The sequence below is a fragment of the Stegostoma tigrinum genome, chromosome 28, assembly GCF_030684315.1.
Source record: "Stegostoma tigrinum isolate sSteTig4 chromosome 28, sSteTig4.hap1, whole genome shotgun sequence".
Lineage (NCBI taxonomy): Eukaryota > Metazoa > Chordata > Chondrichthyes > Orectolobiformes > Stegostomatidae > Stegostoma > Stegostoma tigrinum.
Genome location: NC_081381.1, coordinates 38778510 through 38799073, shown reverse-complemented (window position 1 = coordinate 38799073; position 20564 = coordinate 38778510). Strand labels below are relative to the sequence as shown.

The 20564-nt window shown below is 41.6% G+C and overlaps 1 protein-coding gene across 9 annotated transcripts in view; it reads right to left on the bottom strand.

Moving 5' to 3' along the window:
* The window catches only part of disp3 (dispatched RND transporter family member 3), a 443035-nt gene that overhangs the window by 13466 nt on the left and 409005 nt on the right, over positions 1-20564 (bottom strand). For all 9 annotated transcript variants that reach the window (XM_059638085.1, XM_059638078.1, XM_059638077.1 and 6 more), the window contains 3 exons: positions 19363-19522; positions 14414-14527; positions 9378-9544 (listed from right to left, as the gene is read on the bottom strand). In XM_059638085.1, the coding sequence (XP_059494068.1) occupies positions 9378-9544; positions 14414-14527; positions 19363-19522 (441 nt within the window). The remainder of the gene's footprint in view (positions 1-9377; positions 9545-14413; positions 14528-19362; positions 19523-20564) is intronic.

The window sequence follows — 20564 nt, the reverse complement described above, 5'->3', positions numbered from 1 at the left end:
AATATCCCTGGGCGAGCTGGAGAGGAATAAGACTCCCAGGAGCGACGGCTTACCGTTCGAGCTGTATTCCGCTCTGTGGGACCTGGTCGGCCAGGACCTGCTGGAGATGTACGATAGTGCGCTTCGGGCAGGGGAAAAGTGCAAGTCCATGAGGAAGGGCATCATCACCTTCATTTACAAGAGGAAGGGGGAGAGGGAAGAAATTAAGAATTGGCGTCCCATCTCACTATTGAACCCGGACTACAAAATCCTGACCAAAATCATAGCCAACCGGGTCAGGTCTGTCCTGGAGTCGGTGACCCACCCTGACCAAACCTGTGCTGTGCCGGGCAGGAAGATCGCTGAGAGCCTCGCGCTCATCAGGGATACGATCGCCTACATACAGGACAGGCGGGTGGACACCTGCCTCATCAGCCTGGACCAGGAGAAGGCCTTCGACAGGGTCTCTCATGCTTACATGAGGGACGTCCTCTCCAAATTGGGGTTCGGGGAGGGCATCCGCAATTGGATCTGGCTGCTCTACACCAACATCGTTAGCGCAGTCTCGATCAACGGGTGGGAATCGGACAGTTTTCCCGTCAGATCTGGAGTTAGGCAGGGCTTCCCGCTCTCTCCTGCCTTGTTCGTGTGCTGTGTGGAGCCCTTCGCTGCATCCATCAGGAAGGACGTGAGCCTGAAGGGCGTGACTATCCCAGGCAGCGGAGGCCTTCAGGTCAAGACCTTCCTGTATATGGACGATGTCGCCGTCTTCTGCACCTGTTGTCAGTCGGTGAGTAGGCTGTTGGACATCCGCGGCCAGTTTGAACTGACCTCGGGTGCCAAAGTCAATAGAGGTAAGAGCGAGGTCATGTTCTTCAGGAACTGGGATGACCGCTCCTTCATCCCCTTCACCGTCAGGACAGACTACCTGAAAGTGCTGGGTGTTTGGTTCGGTGGAGCTGGGGCGTGCACTAAGACTTGGGAGGAGTGTATCACCAAACTGAGGCAGAAGCTGGGCAGGTGAACGCTCCGGTCCCTCTCCATCGCGGGTAAGAACCTGGTTGTCAGGTGCGAGGGGCTTTCGGTACCGTTGTATGTGGCGCAGGCCTGGCCTATTCCCTGGACCTGTGCCGCTGCTGTCACCTGGGCCATCGTCCACTTCTTTTGGGGGTCCAGGATGGACCGGATCCGCTGGGACACCATGTACAAAGACCTGGAAAATGGGGGAAAGAGCGTACCGAATGCCACCCTCGCCCTGATGGCTACCTTTGTGTGCGGCTGCATCAAGCTGTGCGTAGATCCTCAGTACGCAAACACCAAGTGTCACTACTTACTGAGGTTCTACCTGTCCCCGGTGTTGCGAAGGATGGACCTGGCCTCGTTGCCGCGGAATGCTCTGAGTAGTTGGACCGTCCCGTACCACCTGTCCTTCGTGGAGAAATTATTGAAGGGAAACACCTTTGACCACAAGGCCGTCAGGCAGTGGTCAGCACGTAATACCCTCGAGACCCTTCGGGAAAAGGAGAGGGTGGATCCCGTCGTGTGGGTCCCCACGCAGACTGCCAAAGACGTTTGGCAGAATGCCTCATCGCCAGTACTTTCAAACAAGCACAAGGACATTGCTTGGCTGGCGGTGAGAGGAGCTCTGCCAGTGAGATCCTTTATGCATGCCCGGAATCTCTGCGCCACCGCACGCTGCCCTGGAGGCGGCTGCGGTGGGGACGAGACAGTCGATCACCTCCTTCTGGAGTGTGCCTATGCGCAGGAGGTCTGGAGGGGGATGCAGTGGTATTTGTCGAGGTTCGTCCCGAACCGATCCGTGACACGGTACTCCGTGCTCTACGGGCTGTTTCCCAGGACGCACACCGAGACCAACATCAACTGCGCCTGGAGGACCATCAATGCAGTGAAAGACGCTCTTTGGTCTGCCCGCAACTTGCTGGTCTGCCAACTGAAAGAACTGACCCCAACCGAGTGTTGCAGACTGGCACACTCCAAGGTCCAGGACTACGTGCTGAGGGACGCACTAAAACTTGGGGCAGCCGCCGCCAAGGCGCAGTGGGGAAAGACCACTGTATGAAACCCTTCATCCAGAATAGAAAAAAGGGCCCTATCTGGTAACTGGGCCCAGCTGGCGCCTTCCCCAACTGGTCAGGGGGCCAACGGGGACACAACTGCCGGGGTATTTTCTTTGCTTTTTAAATTTTTCTTCTTTGTTTTGTTTTTGCCTTTAGTTGGTGTACGTACCCCCTGGGTAACCCAGAGTGGCTTGCATGACTGGGTAGGTGTATAAATGTTTTATTTTTTTGTACATTCTATGAATAAAGTATATTTTTTCAAATAAAAAAAAGTGACGAAACGTCTGAAAACTAACCTTCCAGCTCAGCGAGCAAACTCACATTGAGGAAAGACATTCTTGCTACTGAGGGAGTGCAGCGTAGGTTCATAAGATCAATTCCCGGAATGGCAGGGCTATCATATGTTGAAAGATTGGAGCGACTGGGCTTGTATACACTTGAGTTTAGAAGGATGAGAGGGGATCTGATTGAGACGTATAAGATTATTAGGGGATTGGGCACTCTGGAGGCAGGAAGCGTGTTTCTGCTGATGGGTGGGTCCAAAACGAGAGGACACAGTTTAAAAATAAGAGGCAGGCCATTTAGAACAGAGTTGAGGAAAAACTTCTTCACCCAGAGATTGGTGGATATATGCAATGCTCTGCCCCAGAAGTCAGTGGAGGCTAACTCTCTGGATACTTTCGAGAAAGAGATAGATAGAGCTCTTAAAGATAGTGGAATCAAGGGTTATGGGGATAAGGCAGGAACAGGATACTGATTGTGGATGATCAGCCATGATCATAATGAATGGTGGTGCTGGCTCGAAGGGCCGAATGGCCCACTCCAGCACCTATTGTCTATTGTCTATTATCTGTGGAGAGAAAGCAAAGTTAATATTTTGGGTCCAGTGACCCTTCTTCAGAACTCTTCTTCAGAAATGTAGTGGTAATCAGAGATAGCATAGTCAGGAGAATAGGCATTATTCTCTTTGGCCAGGATTGAGAATTCTGAAGGCAATATTGCCTGCCTGGTGCCCGGGTTCATGATAACTCAGCTGGGTTACACAGGCACTTGAAATTGGAGAGGAATAACCAGTTGTTGAGATTCAATGCAGGTACCAATGATATAGGTAGAAAGGTAAAAGAGGTTCTGATAAGGGAATATGAGCTACTAGGTGTTAAATTATAAAGCAAAAACAAAAAGGTAATAATCTCTGGATCACTACCTGAACCACGACCTAATTTGCACAAGGTCAACAAGATTGAAGAGGTAAATGTGTGGCTCAAAAATTGATGTGGAAGAAGTAGGTTTGAATTCATGGGACGTTGCTATCAGTGCTGGGGAACAAGGGAGCTGTTCCAACACCTCGGGATCCACTTGAATCATGAGTCCTGGTGAATCACAAAGCTAGGACTGTGGACAGGGCTTTCAACTAAATAATGGGGAGGCAGGAGGGTTCAAACATCAGATTGCAAGTTAGTGATGGGCTGCCTGTTACCAGAAAATTAAAGAAAGGGACAGCATGTGTGAATGTCACGTTGCACAAAGAAAGCTGTAGGGAATTTTGATAATAGAACAAACTTTGCACAAAGCATTTGGAATATGGTAGATGAATGATAGCACGCACTGAGGCAAATGAATATGATCTTAAAGCTGTGTGGAAACATGATAACAAGGAAATCAAAACTGGGAGCTTAACATTCATGGATATTTCACCTTTTGGGAAAAATATTGGATGGATGGAAAAGTAGGAGAGATGGACAAGAGGGTACAACTATTAATAAGGGATGAAATGAGGGTAGCTGTGAGAGATGTTCAGGCTTGGATGATATAGAGTCTAATTCAGCAGGGATTTTAAAAAAAGGGAAAGATGACATTGGTAGGAGTCCTGTACAGATGCCCAAGCTGTAGCCACTCCCTAACTAAGGCTACAAATCGACAAATATTAGGAGCATGTAAAAAGAATACAGCAATAATTATGGATGATTTTAATCATTATGTTAGTTGGGGTAATCAAATGGAAAGGACAGCTATGACAACTAGTTCATAGAGTACATTTGGGATAGTTTCCTCCAGTAATATGTTATGCAGCCAAGCCTAAACAGGTTACATTGGATTTGGTAGTGAGTAATGAGATGTGAATAATACATGACCTCAGAGTAAAGATCCCCTAGGAAGCTCATCATGATATGATAGAATTTGAGAGTGAGAAACCTGGGTTGGAAACAACTGTATTTAACTTAAATAAAGAACTTTACAATGAAATCTGGACAGAGTTATCTAAGATGAACTGGGTGGATAGATTAGCAGGAATGACCGTAAGCGAGCAGTGACAGACATTTAAGGAGGTAATTCATGATCCTCTGCAAAAGCACATTCCAGTAAGGAGGAATGATTCTAAGAAAGAGATAAATCAACCGTAGCTAACCAAAGAAGATAAGGATAGAATTAAATGAAAGGGAAAGCATATGAGGAGACAAACATTAGTGATAGCCGTAAAGGTTAGGATACATTCAGAATTCAGCAAAGAAGTATGAAAAGATAATAAAGACCCAAACAAGAAACCACAAGGGCAAACTAGCAAGCAATATAAACACGGATACTAAGAGCTTCTTTAAACATATAAAAAGAAAGGTGTCAAATTGAACACAGACGTCTTAAAAAATTAATCTGGGGTGATGGCTATAGGGGACAAGGAAACAGCAAAGGAGTTAAACAGATTTTTGCGTAAGTCTTTATGGTGAAAGATACTTCAAACATTGCATTAATACTCAAGAATATGAAGTAGGAATTAAGTACTTTTGCCATTACGAGAGAAATAGTATTAAACAAACTATTGGGGCTAAAGACAGACAGGCCCAAAAGAGGTAGCTACAGAGATAATGAATAAGACCAAAAGATCTTTTTGATGCAGCTTTTGGTCACCATGTCAGTTTCAGTTTATCAGTGTCATATTTTGCTTTCTGATACTGTAGTATGTTTTACAGTTTTAAGCGCTCTGTGTACATTATTGCTGTTGAAGGCTGGTGAAATAATGTGGAGGGCCAAATGGAAACGAGAAGTTGGGAGATAGGGAGAGATGGTATCTGCAGAGTGTCTCCACAGGTGGTAACCCCAGAGTCTGTAGTAGTAAAACAGCCTGTCACAGTGTCAGCACTGGTTGACTGTCTGTAATTTATAATAAACAAAGTGCTCACCTTGGTCTCTAGCTACCCTTTCAGCAGGCAGGCAATGTATAATGGGAAAGCCACATTTCTAACAGAAGGGAGAGCTATTGTCAAATTCAAGTTAGGGCGTTTGGAAGTGAAAACGCCACACAATTCCATGCTGTTGAGTAGAGGGAGGGGCTCTGGGAGAAATTGAAGATTTTTGGCTGAAATTGGAGGATTTTTAATTGCCAAGGGCATTGGGAAACACAGATCATAAGAGGGTAAATGGAATGAGTCTAGATTAAGCTTGGCTAGAGAAGAGTGTAAGGGTTCCTCGAAAGTGGCATTGCAGGTAAATAGGGTGGTGAAGCAGGTGTTTGGTATACTTGCCTTTATTGGTCAGTGCATTGGTCAGAGTATAGGAATTGGAAGGTTATGTTGCATTGTACAGGGCATTGGTAGGCCATTTTTGGAATACTGCATACATTTCTGGTCTTCCTGCAATAAGAAAGGATGTTGTGAAACTTGAAAGGGTTCAGAAAAGATTTACAACGAGTTGTCAGAGTTGGAGAGTTTGAACTATAAGGAGAGGCTGAATAGGCTGGGCAATTCTCCCTGGTGCATTGGAGGCTGAGGGGTGGCCTCATAGAGGTGTGTAAAATCATGGGAGGCGTGTAAAATCATGGGAGGCATGGACAGGATAAATAATCAAGGTCTTTTCCCCAGTGTAGGGGAATCTAAAACTAGATGGCATAGGTTTAAGGTGAGAGAGGAAAGATTTTAAATGGACCTAAGGGACAACTTTTTCATACAGAAGGTGGTGCATGTGTGGAATGAGCTGCCAGAGGAAGTGGTTGAGGATGGTTCAATTGTGACATTTAAAAGGCATCTGGATGCATATGTGAATAGGAATGGTTTAGAGGAATATGGGACAAATGCTGGAAAATGACACTAGATTAATTTAGGGCATATGGTTGGCATGGAGAAGTTGGACTGAATTGTCTGCTTCCATGCTGTGCAGCTCCATTACTCAATGATTTTGAAGATTGTAGAAATAGGAACTGGAGTAGGCTGTTTGGCCCCTTGAGCCTGCTCTGCCATTCAATAGGATCATGGTTGATCTGACATTCCTCATGTCCACTTTCCTGGATGTATTGGTTGTAATTTTCCAAAAGTTCTTGGATTCTGGAGAAGTACCAGAGGATTGGAAACTGCTAATGTAATATCACTGTTCAAAAAGGGAAGGATTCAAAAAGCAGGTAACTATAGGCCAATTAGCCTAACAGCTTTGTTGGAAATGTATTAGATATATTGATATATCAATATTTCAATTATATTGTTTGGTTAACAAGTTGGCAAATGGAGAATAATGTGGGGAATTTGAAACTGTTTATCTTGAAAGGGTAAACAAAAGAACAGAGTATCATTTAAATGGAGAAAAGCTGTGGAAAGCTGCAACACAAAGGGAATAGAAGTAAACAGCAGACCAAGCAGCATCTCAGGAGCACAAAAGACCCGAAGGGTCTAGGCCCGAAATGTCAGCTTTTGTGCTCCTGAGATGCTGCTTGGCCTGCTGTGTTCATACAGCTCCACACTTTGTTATCTTGGATTCTCCAGCATCTGCAGTTCCCATTATCACTGGGACATAGAAGTACCTGTGCATAAAACACAGAAAGCTAGCACACAGATGCAGCAGATAGTCAGGAAGGCAAATGGAATGTGGGACTATATTTCAAAGGGATTGGTGTATTAAGGCAGGGAAATCTTACTGCAACAGTAAGAGGCGCTGGTAACACAACATTGGCTGTACTGTGAGTAGTTTTCTTTCTCTTTTTTTAAGGCAAGATATTGTATCTTTGGAGGCAATTCAAAGAAGGTTCACTAGAATGATCCCTGGTATAGAGGGACTGTCTTAAAAGGCTAAAGAGGCCTTAAGGCTAAAGAGGTTGGGACTCTACTCACTGGAATTATGAAGAATGAGAAGTGATTTCATTGAAACATACAGGATTCTTAAGAGGCTTTACACAGAAAATCACAGAGGATGTTTCCCCGCATGGGAGAGTCTAGGACCAGAGAACATAGTCTCAAAATAGAGGTGCATCAATTTAAGACTGATATGAGGAGGAATTTCTTCGCTCGGGGGTTGAGAGTCTTTGGAAGTCCTTGCCATTGTGAGCTGGGGAGGCAGAGTCTTTGTGCATATTTAAGGTTGAGATAGATTCACGGTTAATAGGGGAATCAAGGGTTATGAGGAAAGCTCAGAGAAGTGGACATGAGGAATGTTGGATCAGTCATGATCCTATTTCATGCAGCAGATTCAAGGAACCAAACAGCCTACTCCTCTTCCCATTTCCTACGGTCTTAATAAACTCCAGACAGGGCAGGAGAAAGGCCTGGAGGCCAGTGACATTTCAGTGCAGTTGAGAATTAGGTTTAAAGAAGCATATAAGCAATATATCTGAGAGGTATTGGAGCTTGGAGAAACCACAGCCACAGAGTCAGCACAGTGAATCTAACTATCTGTGAAAGAGCTGGAATTGTGACTGAAAATGTGCTAGAGTGCAATGCAGTTTCAGGAAGAATATTGCATTAATTTGATATTGGCAGTCATTGAGGTAGTCCATGGTGGATTGGCTATGGAATGAATTTCAAGGCTAGGTATGTGAAAGTGTAAATTTGATATCCCTTGTAAAGGAGACAAAGTTGTAATGAGATTGAGAAACCACAGTGTCACAAACATCTGGATGGGAACTCTCTTGACCACACTGGTTATTTAAAGTGCAGTTTGAAGAGTGTTTTACCACAGATTGTCTATGAATTAATATTATCTCATGTTAATTCTGGATGTTAGAGTGCAAGTTATGCATAATTGTTTCACTTTTCCAATCTTTATCGGACAGATTAGTTGGTTTATTCAAAATTGTGGAAGCTTGAGGCTTTACATTCTTAATAGGTACCTGGGATTTCAAAATGTATTCATTTTGAACAAAAAAAGACACTCGTCCCTACAGGATTATAAACTAAATGAGATGGGCTCACACCTGATCACAATAAGAGCAGTAGGTAGGTGGATTCTATTTGAGCTTCATTTGTATGTGATCCTTTAGTATATGTAAGAGTGGTTTCAAACGCTAGGTACCATTGCTAGCATTCTTGGTGCAGCTGTTTATCTCAGCAGGTATTTATGCTATTGACTGATCGAAAACAAACGGTGGGTGACTCAGGCTTTCAAATGATTTTCAACTGCTGCGCACAATTGGTCACTATGATATTAAGTGATAATTCAACCAAGCATATGATTGTGTTTAAATTTCTCTCAAGTGTAAAGCTATCGATCAAGGGAACTAAATATTTTCTATTCTTCTCCAATGTGTATTTTACACATATATTCCAATTTATTTAGTTGCACCACAATTTAGATAGAAATAACATTTCACCCCTTATTCTCTTGCTTGTTTATCTTAAGTAGACCCTACTCATTCGTTAACTCACTCAGCTCAACAGTGTTTGCACTAAATATAAAATGCACTGTCTATGCTACTGAAGCACTTCTTCTATTTTTATATATTTTAAAGCCCTAGTCCATGGTCTTTAACATCTACTTTTTAACCTTGATGTCCATCATTGGAATTCACTGAAAAACAATTTTGCCATTTCACAGTTGCCCTTGTAAAGCACAGAACTCCTGCTTGCTCCTTACAAAGGCAATGACAGCCTTGGGGACTGCCTAGGCATACAGTCAGATGGTCCACTGGAGGTTATTTAACCTGCAGTTACCTTATAGCCTTGAGAATGTTACTGGATAGGATCATTATTGTTCAATACCGTCTCAACTGATGATAACTGTTTGATAACAACTCATCATCTTGAAGAATGGTACTTCAATTGTGTGCACCCATGAGTTTCAGTGAGTTCAACTGTAATTACTTCCTGTGCATGAATTTTATTATAAATGGGAGTAATAACATTTGCCAGGATACAAGTTGTGACATGACAACTTACTGACTCAAATCATAATTCTGAAAGAAAGGCACATTTTATTTTCTTCAGCATTATTATTATTTTTCCTACAATTTATAATTTGCGAATAGAATTGGTACCAAGTTGAAAAGGTTACAGTCTGTTGTGCTTGATGTTGGGAAGGTGCACTCCATCATTGAAAGAAATTGAACTGGCTGTAGGTTCTACTTACATCAGTCTCGGTTATTGGAAGGTTTTCTCCTGCCAGCAGGTAACCCTCAACGAGATGGACGCAATAATCCACAGAGGAGCCTACCAGGATGGACAGAGAGATGGCTTCCACTGCTCCCATCTCCCAGCTAAACCAGTACATGATGGCAACCATCAAGCAGATAACACCTGGCAACATACAACGGGCATGCAGGTATTAATTCTAAAATACTCAATATCCAAAGCCAATCACAAAGAACAAGAAGGAAGTCAGTAAAACAGTGCCCAGAGAAAGGGAAAATAGGGTGTAAATTTAGGGTAAAAGGTAGGAGGATCTGGAGTTCACTGTCTGCAAGAGTGGGTGAGGCAAATCACTCATCATATTTAAAAAGCACTTAGACATGCAATTAACAGCCATATCTTCAAGGCCATGGACTCACAACTCAAAATTGGGATTAGAATCTATAGCTACTTGTTGTAAATGACACAAACATGATGGGCTAGATGTCCTTCTGTGCTTTAAATTTCTAAGATTTCTATGATAAAAGAATGAATTTGCATATGAAAGATCCTTTTGCTGTCAGTGAATCTTTATTGCAGTTATACACAGCTGTTTCCCAGGCAAACAGGTATCTAATTTTAGCATAGCAAAGCCCCTATAATAGGGACAAAAATAAAATGATAAGGTATTACTCTTTGGTCAGGACATAAAAAGGTACTACCTGGCTCTTCTTCAAAAATAGCCATACAATTTTTTACAACCACCTGAGTTAGCTGATGGGGCTGTGATTTAACCTTTCATTAAAATTATCCACTTCTGATAATACAGTATTCCTTTGGCACTTGAATTGTGTCAATTTGTGCTCAAGTCTCTGGAGTGGGATTTTATTGCATAAACATTTAACTCAGAGGCAATTGACATGTACCGAACTATGCTTGACATTGATTGATGATTATTGGCCAGGAAGTTCCTTTCTTAATTTTCAAATAGTGCTATGTGATCTTTTACATCCATCTGAGTAGGAAATGAGGCCTTTGTTGCTATCTCATCTATAATATGGCATTTCATAGAATTCGTACAATGTGGAAGCAGGCCTTTTAGACCCTCTGAAGAGCATCCCACTCGGACACCCCTTCCTACTCCATGTAACACTGCAATTCTCATGGCTAACCCACCTAACCTGCACATCCCTGGGCACTACTGGGAAATTTACTAATGCTAATCCACCTAATTTACACATCTTTGGACTGTGGGAGGAAACCAGAGCACCCAGAGGAAACCCACACAGACACTGGTAATGTGCAAACTCCACAATTGCCCATGGGTGGAATCAAACCTGGGTCCCGGGCATTGTGAGGCAGCAGTGCTAGCCACCGAGTGACCGTGCTGCCCCACTTCTAGGAGTTCAACACTCCCTTTGTATCAGATTGAGGTTTAGTATCAGAACTGAAGTGTCAGTTTAGATGTGTATTCAAGCCATTGGAATGTAGCTTAAATCCATAATCTTCTTGTTCAAAGACAAGAAGGGTTCTAACAAGAAGGAAATTTTAGGAAAGATCAACCTTTGCACATTTTGACCTGATAACAGTCTTGCGGGTCAATCCCTACTGCAAAATATTAACATTAACGGATTCAGGAAACTTAACCTGGATTATATTTTTATCTCAAAAAGAATTGACTCCTTAGTTCAAAAAAAGCAAATTCCATTCGAATCTTTTACTGCTTTTATATGTGACAACTTCAGTCCATTGTTGGCTTTTAATAAAAACAGTTTAAAAAATCACATAACAATAATGTCGAAGATGAGTTCCTGATGCCACCACATCATTTGGTGATATCCCTGTGGTGATGTCTATTGTGGGGATACATACAGACTCTTGAGATGAAGTCACATTAGATTGACAATATTCTCTGCTGATTCATTTCAGCATTTAATTTCGGCAAATTTTCTATAGTGATAAGCGTTTCTAGCCATTTAGCACTTGGTCCACTCTACCTTCAACTTTCGTTTGTTTACATTTCAGAAACCCATGAAGAGAAGAGTATTTCAAAACTTGAACTTAGGTAGCACCCTTAAGACACAAAAAAGATCCTTCACCGACATTCAGCAGAGAAAAGAAAAATAGATGCTAGGCCAAAAAATAAATGTTAGGAGCCTCAGTCTGGTTTTAACAATGGTCTTACAGGGAAAAGAGAAGATCGAGTGATAGAAGACAAGGGTGCCAATGTTGGATGAAGAAATGGGCAGGGTGATGTGTAATTACAGGACTGGAGGAGAATTCAGAGATAGGGAGAAGTCAAAATAAAATGTTGGGAGACTATGGGCTAGCTGAAGTTAGCCTCAAATACTATATCAATTAAATTAAATGTTATAAATGGCTGCCTCTGTGGTAGCACGAAGTTTGCATTCCTATGAGTAATCATTAATAGGCTTTATTAAATATAACATTTTTCAAAGCATGACATGAGAAGACATACTGCTGGAACCTTACAGATATATTCCACTTAATCTGAAAGCACAATGACATTAGCTGTTTTTGCACATTTAGCAACTCTTCGTAGAGTTATAATTAATCTTTTGGTCTACTTCACCCTAAGTTCCTTTATGGTATCCCATTAACATTTAAGTCTTTACTCCCACATCCCCTCTCCTCCACTTGACACATTAATCTGACAGCATTCTGAGTTGCCTTGGAGGATGCATAGAATATATAAGCTCTCTCGTCATTGTGTAGGACAGAGGATTTGGGATGGAGTGGGATGGCAGCTTCTCTGCAGATATGAATATTTCTGAAACTCTATTGGAAGATAGCAGTGCATCATTGTCAGTGAAGAAATAAATTTCTGGATCAGTATATATAAAATGTTCCCTCATATCACTGTAGGCTGTAGGCTGGATGACAATTTGGGTGACTTCCTCATGCATTTTCTTTTCAAACATTCATGCTTATCCTGCATGTAATCTTAATCCTTAGCAAGAGCTTGCTTCTCTCTGATAGCCTTCTGCAACATTGGAGAGTTTTGTTCTTGCGTTCAAGACATTTTTTTTCCACCTGTAAGGCTATTATTCATTTATTGTGGCAGAACAGTTTCTTCAGATGGTAATGTTTAATGATCTTTGAACTCTGACTATTTTCATAAAAATTGAATAAGAACACTGGGCTGCCTCTGTACAGGTTTCTTTTGGAAATCTGCTGTTGGCTTTGTTTCTCAGTCTTCAAGGCCTCAGTGTTATATGACAGTTAATAGCTAGGCTTTCAATTCAGCAGTGTCATTGAGGTTGTTGGACTGCTCTAATTTTTGACAACCTTTAATATCTTGAACTTTTATCGATGCCAGGTTTTAGAGACATAGAAGGGAGAAAATGTATAGGGATTGAAGGAAAACCGAAAAAATGCAGTTCAGTAGTCCTAATTCACAAGATTTGTGAGTTGGTTCTTCCTGATTAGACGGCTTCTTTTAGGCGTGTCTTTTTCAAGTGCATTCACTGGTTTGCAAGAAGCACAGGATGTCTAGTTCACTTAAAATAAGGTCCCTAACTTATCATTTAAAATCACAGCTTTCTGCAACAGCTAAAGAAAAAAATAAACTGGTATTCTTCAGGGTTGAAGTGGTTTACTGCAGAGAATGGAGAGAGAGCTCCGGGCTAGTGGAGACCTTTTTTTTGCTCCATATGTTGATCCTAGCTTTAAGTTGTTCAGTTACCAGACAACCAATTATATAGTTGTTGGCAGGCAAAATATCTTTGTCATTGATAACTGGTGACTAGATCATACAGCAATCAACTTCTTGTTGCTAATCAGACCTCCAACTGAATACATTGACCTCGATAGAACCCTTTGGCTCTAGTTTGTCTACTAACTAAACTTCAATTACTCTTGTATAAACAGCTGTAAAACATTGGTTTTAAAATAGCCCGCACTTCACAAAATATAAAAATTTAAAAAGAGTCTTTACAATATGTAAAGTAACTGGATTATGACATAGACATTCAAGACTTTTAGAGGAATGGTTCTTATGTCCTTGATGGGGAACATCTACACCAGCCAAAAGTGACTGAATGCAGATATATTGTGTGGATAGGGATTCTTGTAAAGTCAAGGAATCCTACCTACTGTTTATTCTAACAGTAAATCACTTCAATTTACAATGACAAAAACAAAAAGGCTAGGTTTCAGAGCTCCATGAGATAGAACTGACAGGGAGAGGAAAGGTAGAAACTGGGAACACTGATAGCAGGAGAGAAGGATATTGATTACATCACATATAGGCTCTGGAAGGAAGTCAAGTACCACTGCAAACACCAGACTGGGTCAAGGAAGGACAGCACCAACATAAATCTTGTTCTGACTGTGGAGAAGGAAAGTGGTCGTTTTAGTTAAGGGGTAGATGAAGATGATGCTAACATAATTGGAAAGTTTGGATGGTTGAAAGATTGCATTCTAAATTGAGTAATAAATATTTCAAGGGTGCATGCTCACAATCTCCCTAAAATAAATTCAGAGTTTATGCACTTCTCTTTAGACCTTCATACAATTATAATTAACTCTGCAACATGAGTGAAAGAGTGTTGGGCATACACACAGCTTAAGCAACAAGCATATGTCTTACTGCACATTCAGTGCACTTACCTATTGTCAGGTTTGGTTCAGTGGAGAATGGGGGGTGGTTGTAATTTCAATTGCCGGTTTTCTAGATTAGTGCATGTGTTATTGAATCAATTAATAACAAAAGTTAGATTAGAATTTCTAGAAAGTAATTAATGCATTTTGTGAATATTGAAGAAATGGAAAAGAACTTGCATTGATGCAACGTATTCTGTATCCTTGAGTTGACTCAATATATTACTTTTGATATAGTGTAGTCAAAACGATTAAATAAACGTTCCTGTAAATTTTCATCATACATGTTTACTTTGCTATCTTAAGGTGTTACTGGAAAGCAATATGCAAGCCATTAAAAGTCAATTTTCCCAATTATTCACAAGTTTTCAAATCCTGTTGCATTTACATACTATGTACTAATGGGTATGATTACACAATCAGTGTTTTTCTTACCTAGAATGGTCAGCAGGACTGGTAAAAGGAGTAGAACATGGGTGGTGAAAATAGCGACTGCAGCAATACAGATTACCAGGGAGAGAATCAAACTATACATTGCACTCTGAACACCTGCAGAGAGGGATAAGACGATATAATGTTTCCCGAGTCATTTCAAAGGATGATGGAATATGTTTCAGTTATTTTATCAGGTAACCTTGTGAAAACATGAATTGAGACTGAAGCTTCAATATGTTAATCAACAGATGCAAACCTGCTTAACTTATTACCAGGGCATTGTTCTTTGTTGATATCCACTAACAATCTCCTGGTAGTATTGTCCACAGCATGGCATTTACTTGTAGCAACAACGTCATATCATTTAGTATTTTGTGTTTTGGTGTTAACATGCAATGATATTTACATTGACTCGTTTCTTTAATGATACATAGCCTAAATGGAAAATACATAAGACTAAGTGTGAATTTGCTCACTGAGCTGGACGGTTAGTTTTCAGATGTTTCGTCACCATTCTAGGTAACATCATCAGTGAGCCTCCGACGAAGCGCTGGTGTTATGTCCCACTTTCTATTTATCTGTTTAGGTTTCCTTGGGTTGGTGATGTCATTTCCTGCATTGGTGATGTGATTTCCTGTTCTTTTTCTCAGAGGATGGTAGATTGGCTCCAAATCAATGTGTTTGTTGATGGAGTTCCGGTTGGAATGCCATGCCTCTAGGAATTTTCGTGCATGTCTCTGTTTCGCTTGTCCTAGGATGGATGTGTTGCCCCAATCAAAGTGGTGTCCTTCCTCATCTGTATGTAAGGATACGAGTGATAGTGGGTCATGTGGTTTTGTGGCTAGTTGATGTTCATGTATCCTGGTGGCTAACACTACATTGGACAAACAGGCAGAAAGCTAGCCACCAGGATACATGAACATCAACTAGCCACAAAACCACATGACCCAGTATCACTAGTATCCTTACATACAGATGAGGAAGGACACCACTTTGATTGGGACAACACATCCATCCTAGGACAGGCCAAACAGAGACATGCACGAGAATTCCTAGAGGCATGGCATTCCAACCGGAACTCCATCAACAAACACATTGATTTGGAGCCAATCTACCATCCTCTGAGAAAAAGAACAGGAAATCACATCACCAATGCAGGAAATGACATCACCAACCCAAGGAAACCTAAACAGATAAATAGAAAATGGGACATAACACCAGCGCTTCGTCGGAGGCTCACTGATGATGTTACCTAGAATGGTGACGAAACGTCTGAAAACTAACCTTCCAGCTCAGCAAGCAAATTCACATCCAGAACCTCAACCTGAGCTACAAATCTTCTCAAAACTCGCTAACATAGGACTGAGGTCAACAAAATATGCTGTTTGCTGACCTGGCTGAGTCTTAAATGATATAGCTACTGGAGCGGGTCTATGTAAGATGTCAGAGAACCAAAAAGAGGTAAAAATTTGCCTGACTTGACCTTTCTAACCTACCTGTCACAGATGCATCTATCCATGACAGTATCGTTAAGAATGACTACAGCACATTTCTTGTAAAGGTTAAGTTCCATCTTTACATTGAGGATACCCTGTAATTACCCTCTGTGACGCTAACACCAGGTTAAATGAGGTGGTGTGGGCCATTAGCACGAGAATTGTATTCATCACAATCTGTAACCTATGGTCCAGTTCAATAAAAATGCAGGAAGGCATACTAGGAGCAGCACCAAGTATAACTAAAAATGAGGTGTTAGCTTGGTGAAACTACAATACAGAAGTGTTACATCAACCTGCAATCCATAAATCAAATCGAAGCTCTACAGTCCTGCTAAATCCAGTTGTGAATTGTGGTGGACAATGAAATAACTAACAGGAGGTGTAGGCTCCATAAATATCCCCATCCCAAAGATCCGGGAGTCCAGCATATCAGTGCAAAAGAGAAGACAAATATTTCTATCCATCTTTAGCCAGAAGTCCAAGTAGATCCACCTTGGCCTCCTCCTGAGGTCCACAGTGTCATAAATGCCAGACTTCAACCAATTTGATTCAGTTCACATGATATAAAGATCATAATATGAAGCCTCTGGATGCTCAAGTGGCTATAGGCCCTGACAACATTCCTGCAACGGTGCCAAGTATTTATGCTCCAGGACATTATGAGTCACCAGGTGAAACTGTTCCAATGTAGCACACATTTGATAATGTGGAAAATTGCCCAGGTGTATCCTGTGTAAAAATGCAGGACAAACTAACCTGATCAATTATCTCATTATCAGCTGACTTTCAATCATCAACAAAGTTACAGAACTGATCATACTTGACAGTAAATGACATTAACAGCAAGCGGTACATGTAAAAGAATAACCGACTCACTGACACTCAGTTTGTGTTATGCTCGGGCCACTCGGGTCATGACTTTATCTCAACCTTGGTCAAACATGATCAAAAGAACTCAGTTCCAGGGTACAGCTGAGAGAGACAGCCCTTGACATCATGGCTGCATTTGACAGAGTACAGCTTTAAAGAATTCTGGCAAAACTTTAAACAAACAAATTGAGGGAAATCTCTCTGTTGGATGGAGTCATACTTAGCACATGGGGAGATGGGTGCACTTGTTGGAGATCAATCACCTCAGCTCAGGACATCAGCGCAGGAATTTCTCAGGATAGATTTGATGTTCTAATCAACCTGTTTACAGATCCTATTACACACCTCTAGAATAGATGGGACTTGTACTTGGGCCTCCTGCTAGGGTCAACTATCTCGGTGCAGCAGGAGCCCTAGTTTCTCAGGATAAGGTCACGGGTCCAACATTTTTAAGCTGTTTCATCAATGGCATTCGCTCAATCATAACTTGGAAAAACATTGCTGTTCCCTCATTGTCGCAGGGTCAAAGTCAGGAATTCAGTCCCGAGCTGTCCTTTAGGAAGGCAATAGAAGCCAGTCCAGCCAGTGGTCCAACAATATAAAAATTGTGGCTACAGGAACAGGGCAAAAGCAAGAAATTTTGTAATGAGGAACTTACCCGCTGACTCCTAATTGCTTGTCTAACATTTATAAGGTACAAGTCAAGAGTACTGTGGGATACTCTCCACTTGCCTGGTGAGTACTGCACTGATAAGTGAACTTCTACATCACTCAAGAAGCTTGACATCATCCAGGAGAGAGCAGCCTACTTGATTGGCATCCCATCACCACCTCCAACATTTACTCCCTTGACTACAGATACACAGGGCAGCGGTGTGTACCATCTAGAAGACACATTGTAGTAACTCACTAAAGCTCCTCCAGCAGTACCTTCCAAACACATGAACTCTATCTCCTTGAAGGAAAAGAGCTGCAAATGCATTAGAACATGACCAGAAGCAAGCTCCTCTCCAAACCACACACCACCTTCTTTGGAACTATACCGCCATTCCTTTTCAGTCATTGGGTAAAAATCATGGAGCTCCTTCCTGTCAGGTTTGTGGGTGTCCCTACACCCCAAGAACTGCAGTGATTTAAGAAGGCAGCTCAACACTGCCTTCTCCAGGCCAATTAGTGATAGACAATAAATGTTGGCCTAGCCAGTGATATCCACATTCCATGAACACATTAAAAAATGCCTATTCCCAATTGCTCAAGAGAAGACGTTGATGAGCATTCTTCTTTGGTGAGTTGGTTAGCTCAGTTGGTTGAACAGCTCATGTGCTATGAGTGATGCCAAAGTACAGGTTCAATTACCACACTGGATGAGATCACTGTGAAGGTCCTGTCTTCTTGACCTGAGGCGTGATGACACTCAAGTGAAACTCACCACTAGAATCATCTCCCTCTAATGAGGCAGCAGCCCTATGGTCCTCTGGGACTTTGGTGACTACAACTGATATAATCAGTATGGTGAGGATACTCGCATAGTGCTCATAATTCAGAAATACCAGAATTTTGACCCAATGATAATGAAAGCCTGGAAAAAGGGAACTGCTGCATGTCACAGAAAATCAATGAATCCAAAAGCAAGCTAAGGATAAGCTACAGCTGGTTTCCTGTGAAAAGGGACCAAAAACTAAATTTAAGCAAAATCGTACATATTTACTCTGTGCCAATCAGAGGACAATGACATTATATCAGTATTGACCAATTCCCATTTCTTCTGGATCTGAAACAGATTACTAAGGATCTCGTTATATTGAGGCCATTGTAAAATATTAACCAGTACAAAGTACTAGGAAGTGATAATGGGAACTGCAGATGCTGGAGAATCCAAGATAATGAAATGTGAGGCTGGAAGAACACAGCAGGCCCAGCAGCATCTCAGGAGCACAAAAGCTGACGTTTCGGGCCTAGACCCTTCATCAGAGAGGGGGATGGGGTGAGGGTTCTGGAATAAATAGGGAGAGAGGGGGAGGCGGACCGAAGATGGAGAGAAAAGAAGATAGGTGGAGAGGAGAGTATAGGCGGGGAGGTAGGGAGGGGATAGGTCAGTCCAGGGAAGACAGACAGGTCAAGGAGGTGGGATGAGGTTAGTAGGTAGGAGATGGAGGTGCGGCTTGGGGTGGGAGGAAGGGATGGGTGAGAGGAAGAACTGGTTAGGGAGGCAGAGACAGGTTGGACTGGTTTTGGGATGCAGTGGGTGGAGGGGAAGAGCTGGGCTGGTTGTGTGGTGCAGTGGGGGGAGGAGACGAACTGGGCTGGTGTAGGAATGTTATTTAGCACAAACCAATGTTATTTATTTTCTCATTTGAGGAAAAAAAAGAGGCTGATTGGCCCACTCCTGCTCCTTTTATATAGCAATACCTGAAATTAATCCCCTGGAAATAGCTCTTTCAGTGGTATCTATTGTACAATCTGGATCTTCTGATCAATGGTATTTTAATCCTAATACGTTTGAAATAAAGTATCACTTGAAAATTTCAGGCAATTGTATCTTATCTTGTCAATCAATACACTGATCTTCCTGTGACTTGCCTATTATTTCCATGAAAATCTGTTTCCAGTGCTCACAAGTCTGGAATCCATGACGTAGTGACGATTGTTCTGAAAACTGATGTAGCTGCTCTTGAAGGTAGTTCTCCCATTTCAAGTAGTCTGCATATGTCTGAAATGAGGACTTTCCTTTGTAGGTTGTCTGCAAAGAATCAAGGAGGTAACAAAGGGGCTTAAAATACCTTCAATCACATATTGTATCAATTAAGTCACATTTCTGCCTAAAATATAATGCAAAACATTTTTGTGGGATATATCATCATCAACTTATGTTTTGAATTTTAATTATTTGATCCCTTGATTCTGGAATCTTTACTAAAGTGTTTAAGTTTTCTTACTCTCCTCCGTCAAATTCTTTAATCATCCTCAAAAACAAAATTGCTGGTTGGATCCCATACATTCCATTTCCATGTTTGCCCTAGTTTGGCACATTTGTTTGAATTACAAATATATTAAGTACCGTAATTTCCTGGTTTCTTGATAAATATTTTTCCATGAACCATGGCCATGATGTGGTCCTACAAGTCTCTTTGTCTGTGGAATCATGCCATGGGTAAACTGAATGCTGAGGTCGCCTATATAGAAAGTAAATTCTATACTTCAAGGTGCTTCACTGTATGTGAAACAAATCAGGACTTTTTTGGAATCTTTCTATTGGACGGCAATCCCTCTTTTTTTTTGTTCATTGAACAAAATTATCCCTAAATAGTGCAGCTTTTGCTGAATGGCATACATTGACATTACAAATGGACCAAATTGGAATAAATTCCATTAGTCTTAGCATGATTCCTTGTAGGGTGATGTTCATTTGGTTTTCATCCATATTTTTGGTTTGTTGAAGAAAACTACCTTGTGCAGCAGATGGCATCAGAGACAAAAAGAAAACATCCCTTTTTCCTCCAATATTCCTTCACTCTATTGGGAAAAATGTTGGGTTTTTCTTTTGTTTTGGGTGCATTTTTGCTTAAGATGGTGTCTTCTGCAAAAATTAATTCCCCGATCTGCTTTAAGCAAGAAATGGCATCCCATAACAAACTGCATACCAGTTCAAATGTGCTGCACGTTTTGTACATGTAGTTCCTGAATCAGTAAATTGGTTAACTCCTAAGTGAGTGTGGCACTAACAGTTGGCTAAGAACACTTAGTTCTCCCTGGTTTCCACATGTGGTGGAATACTAATGGAG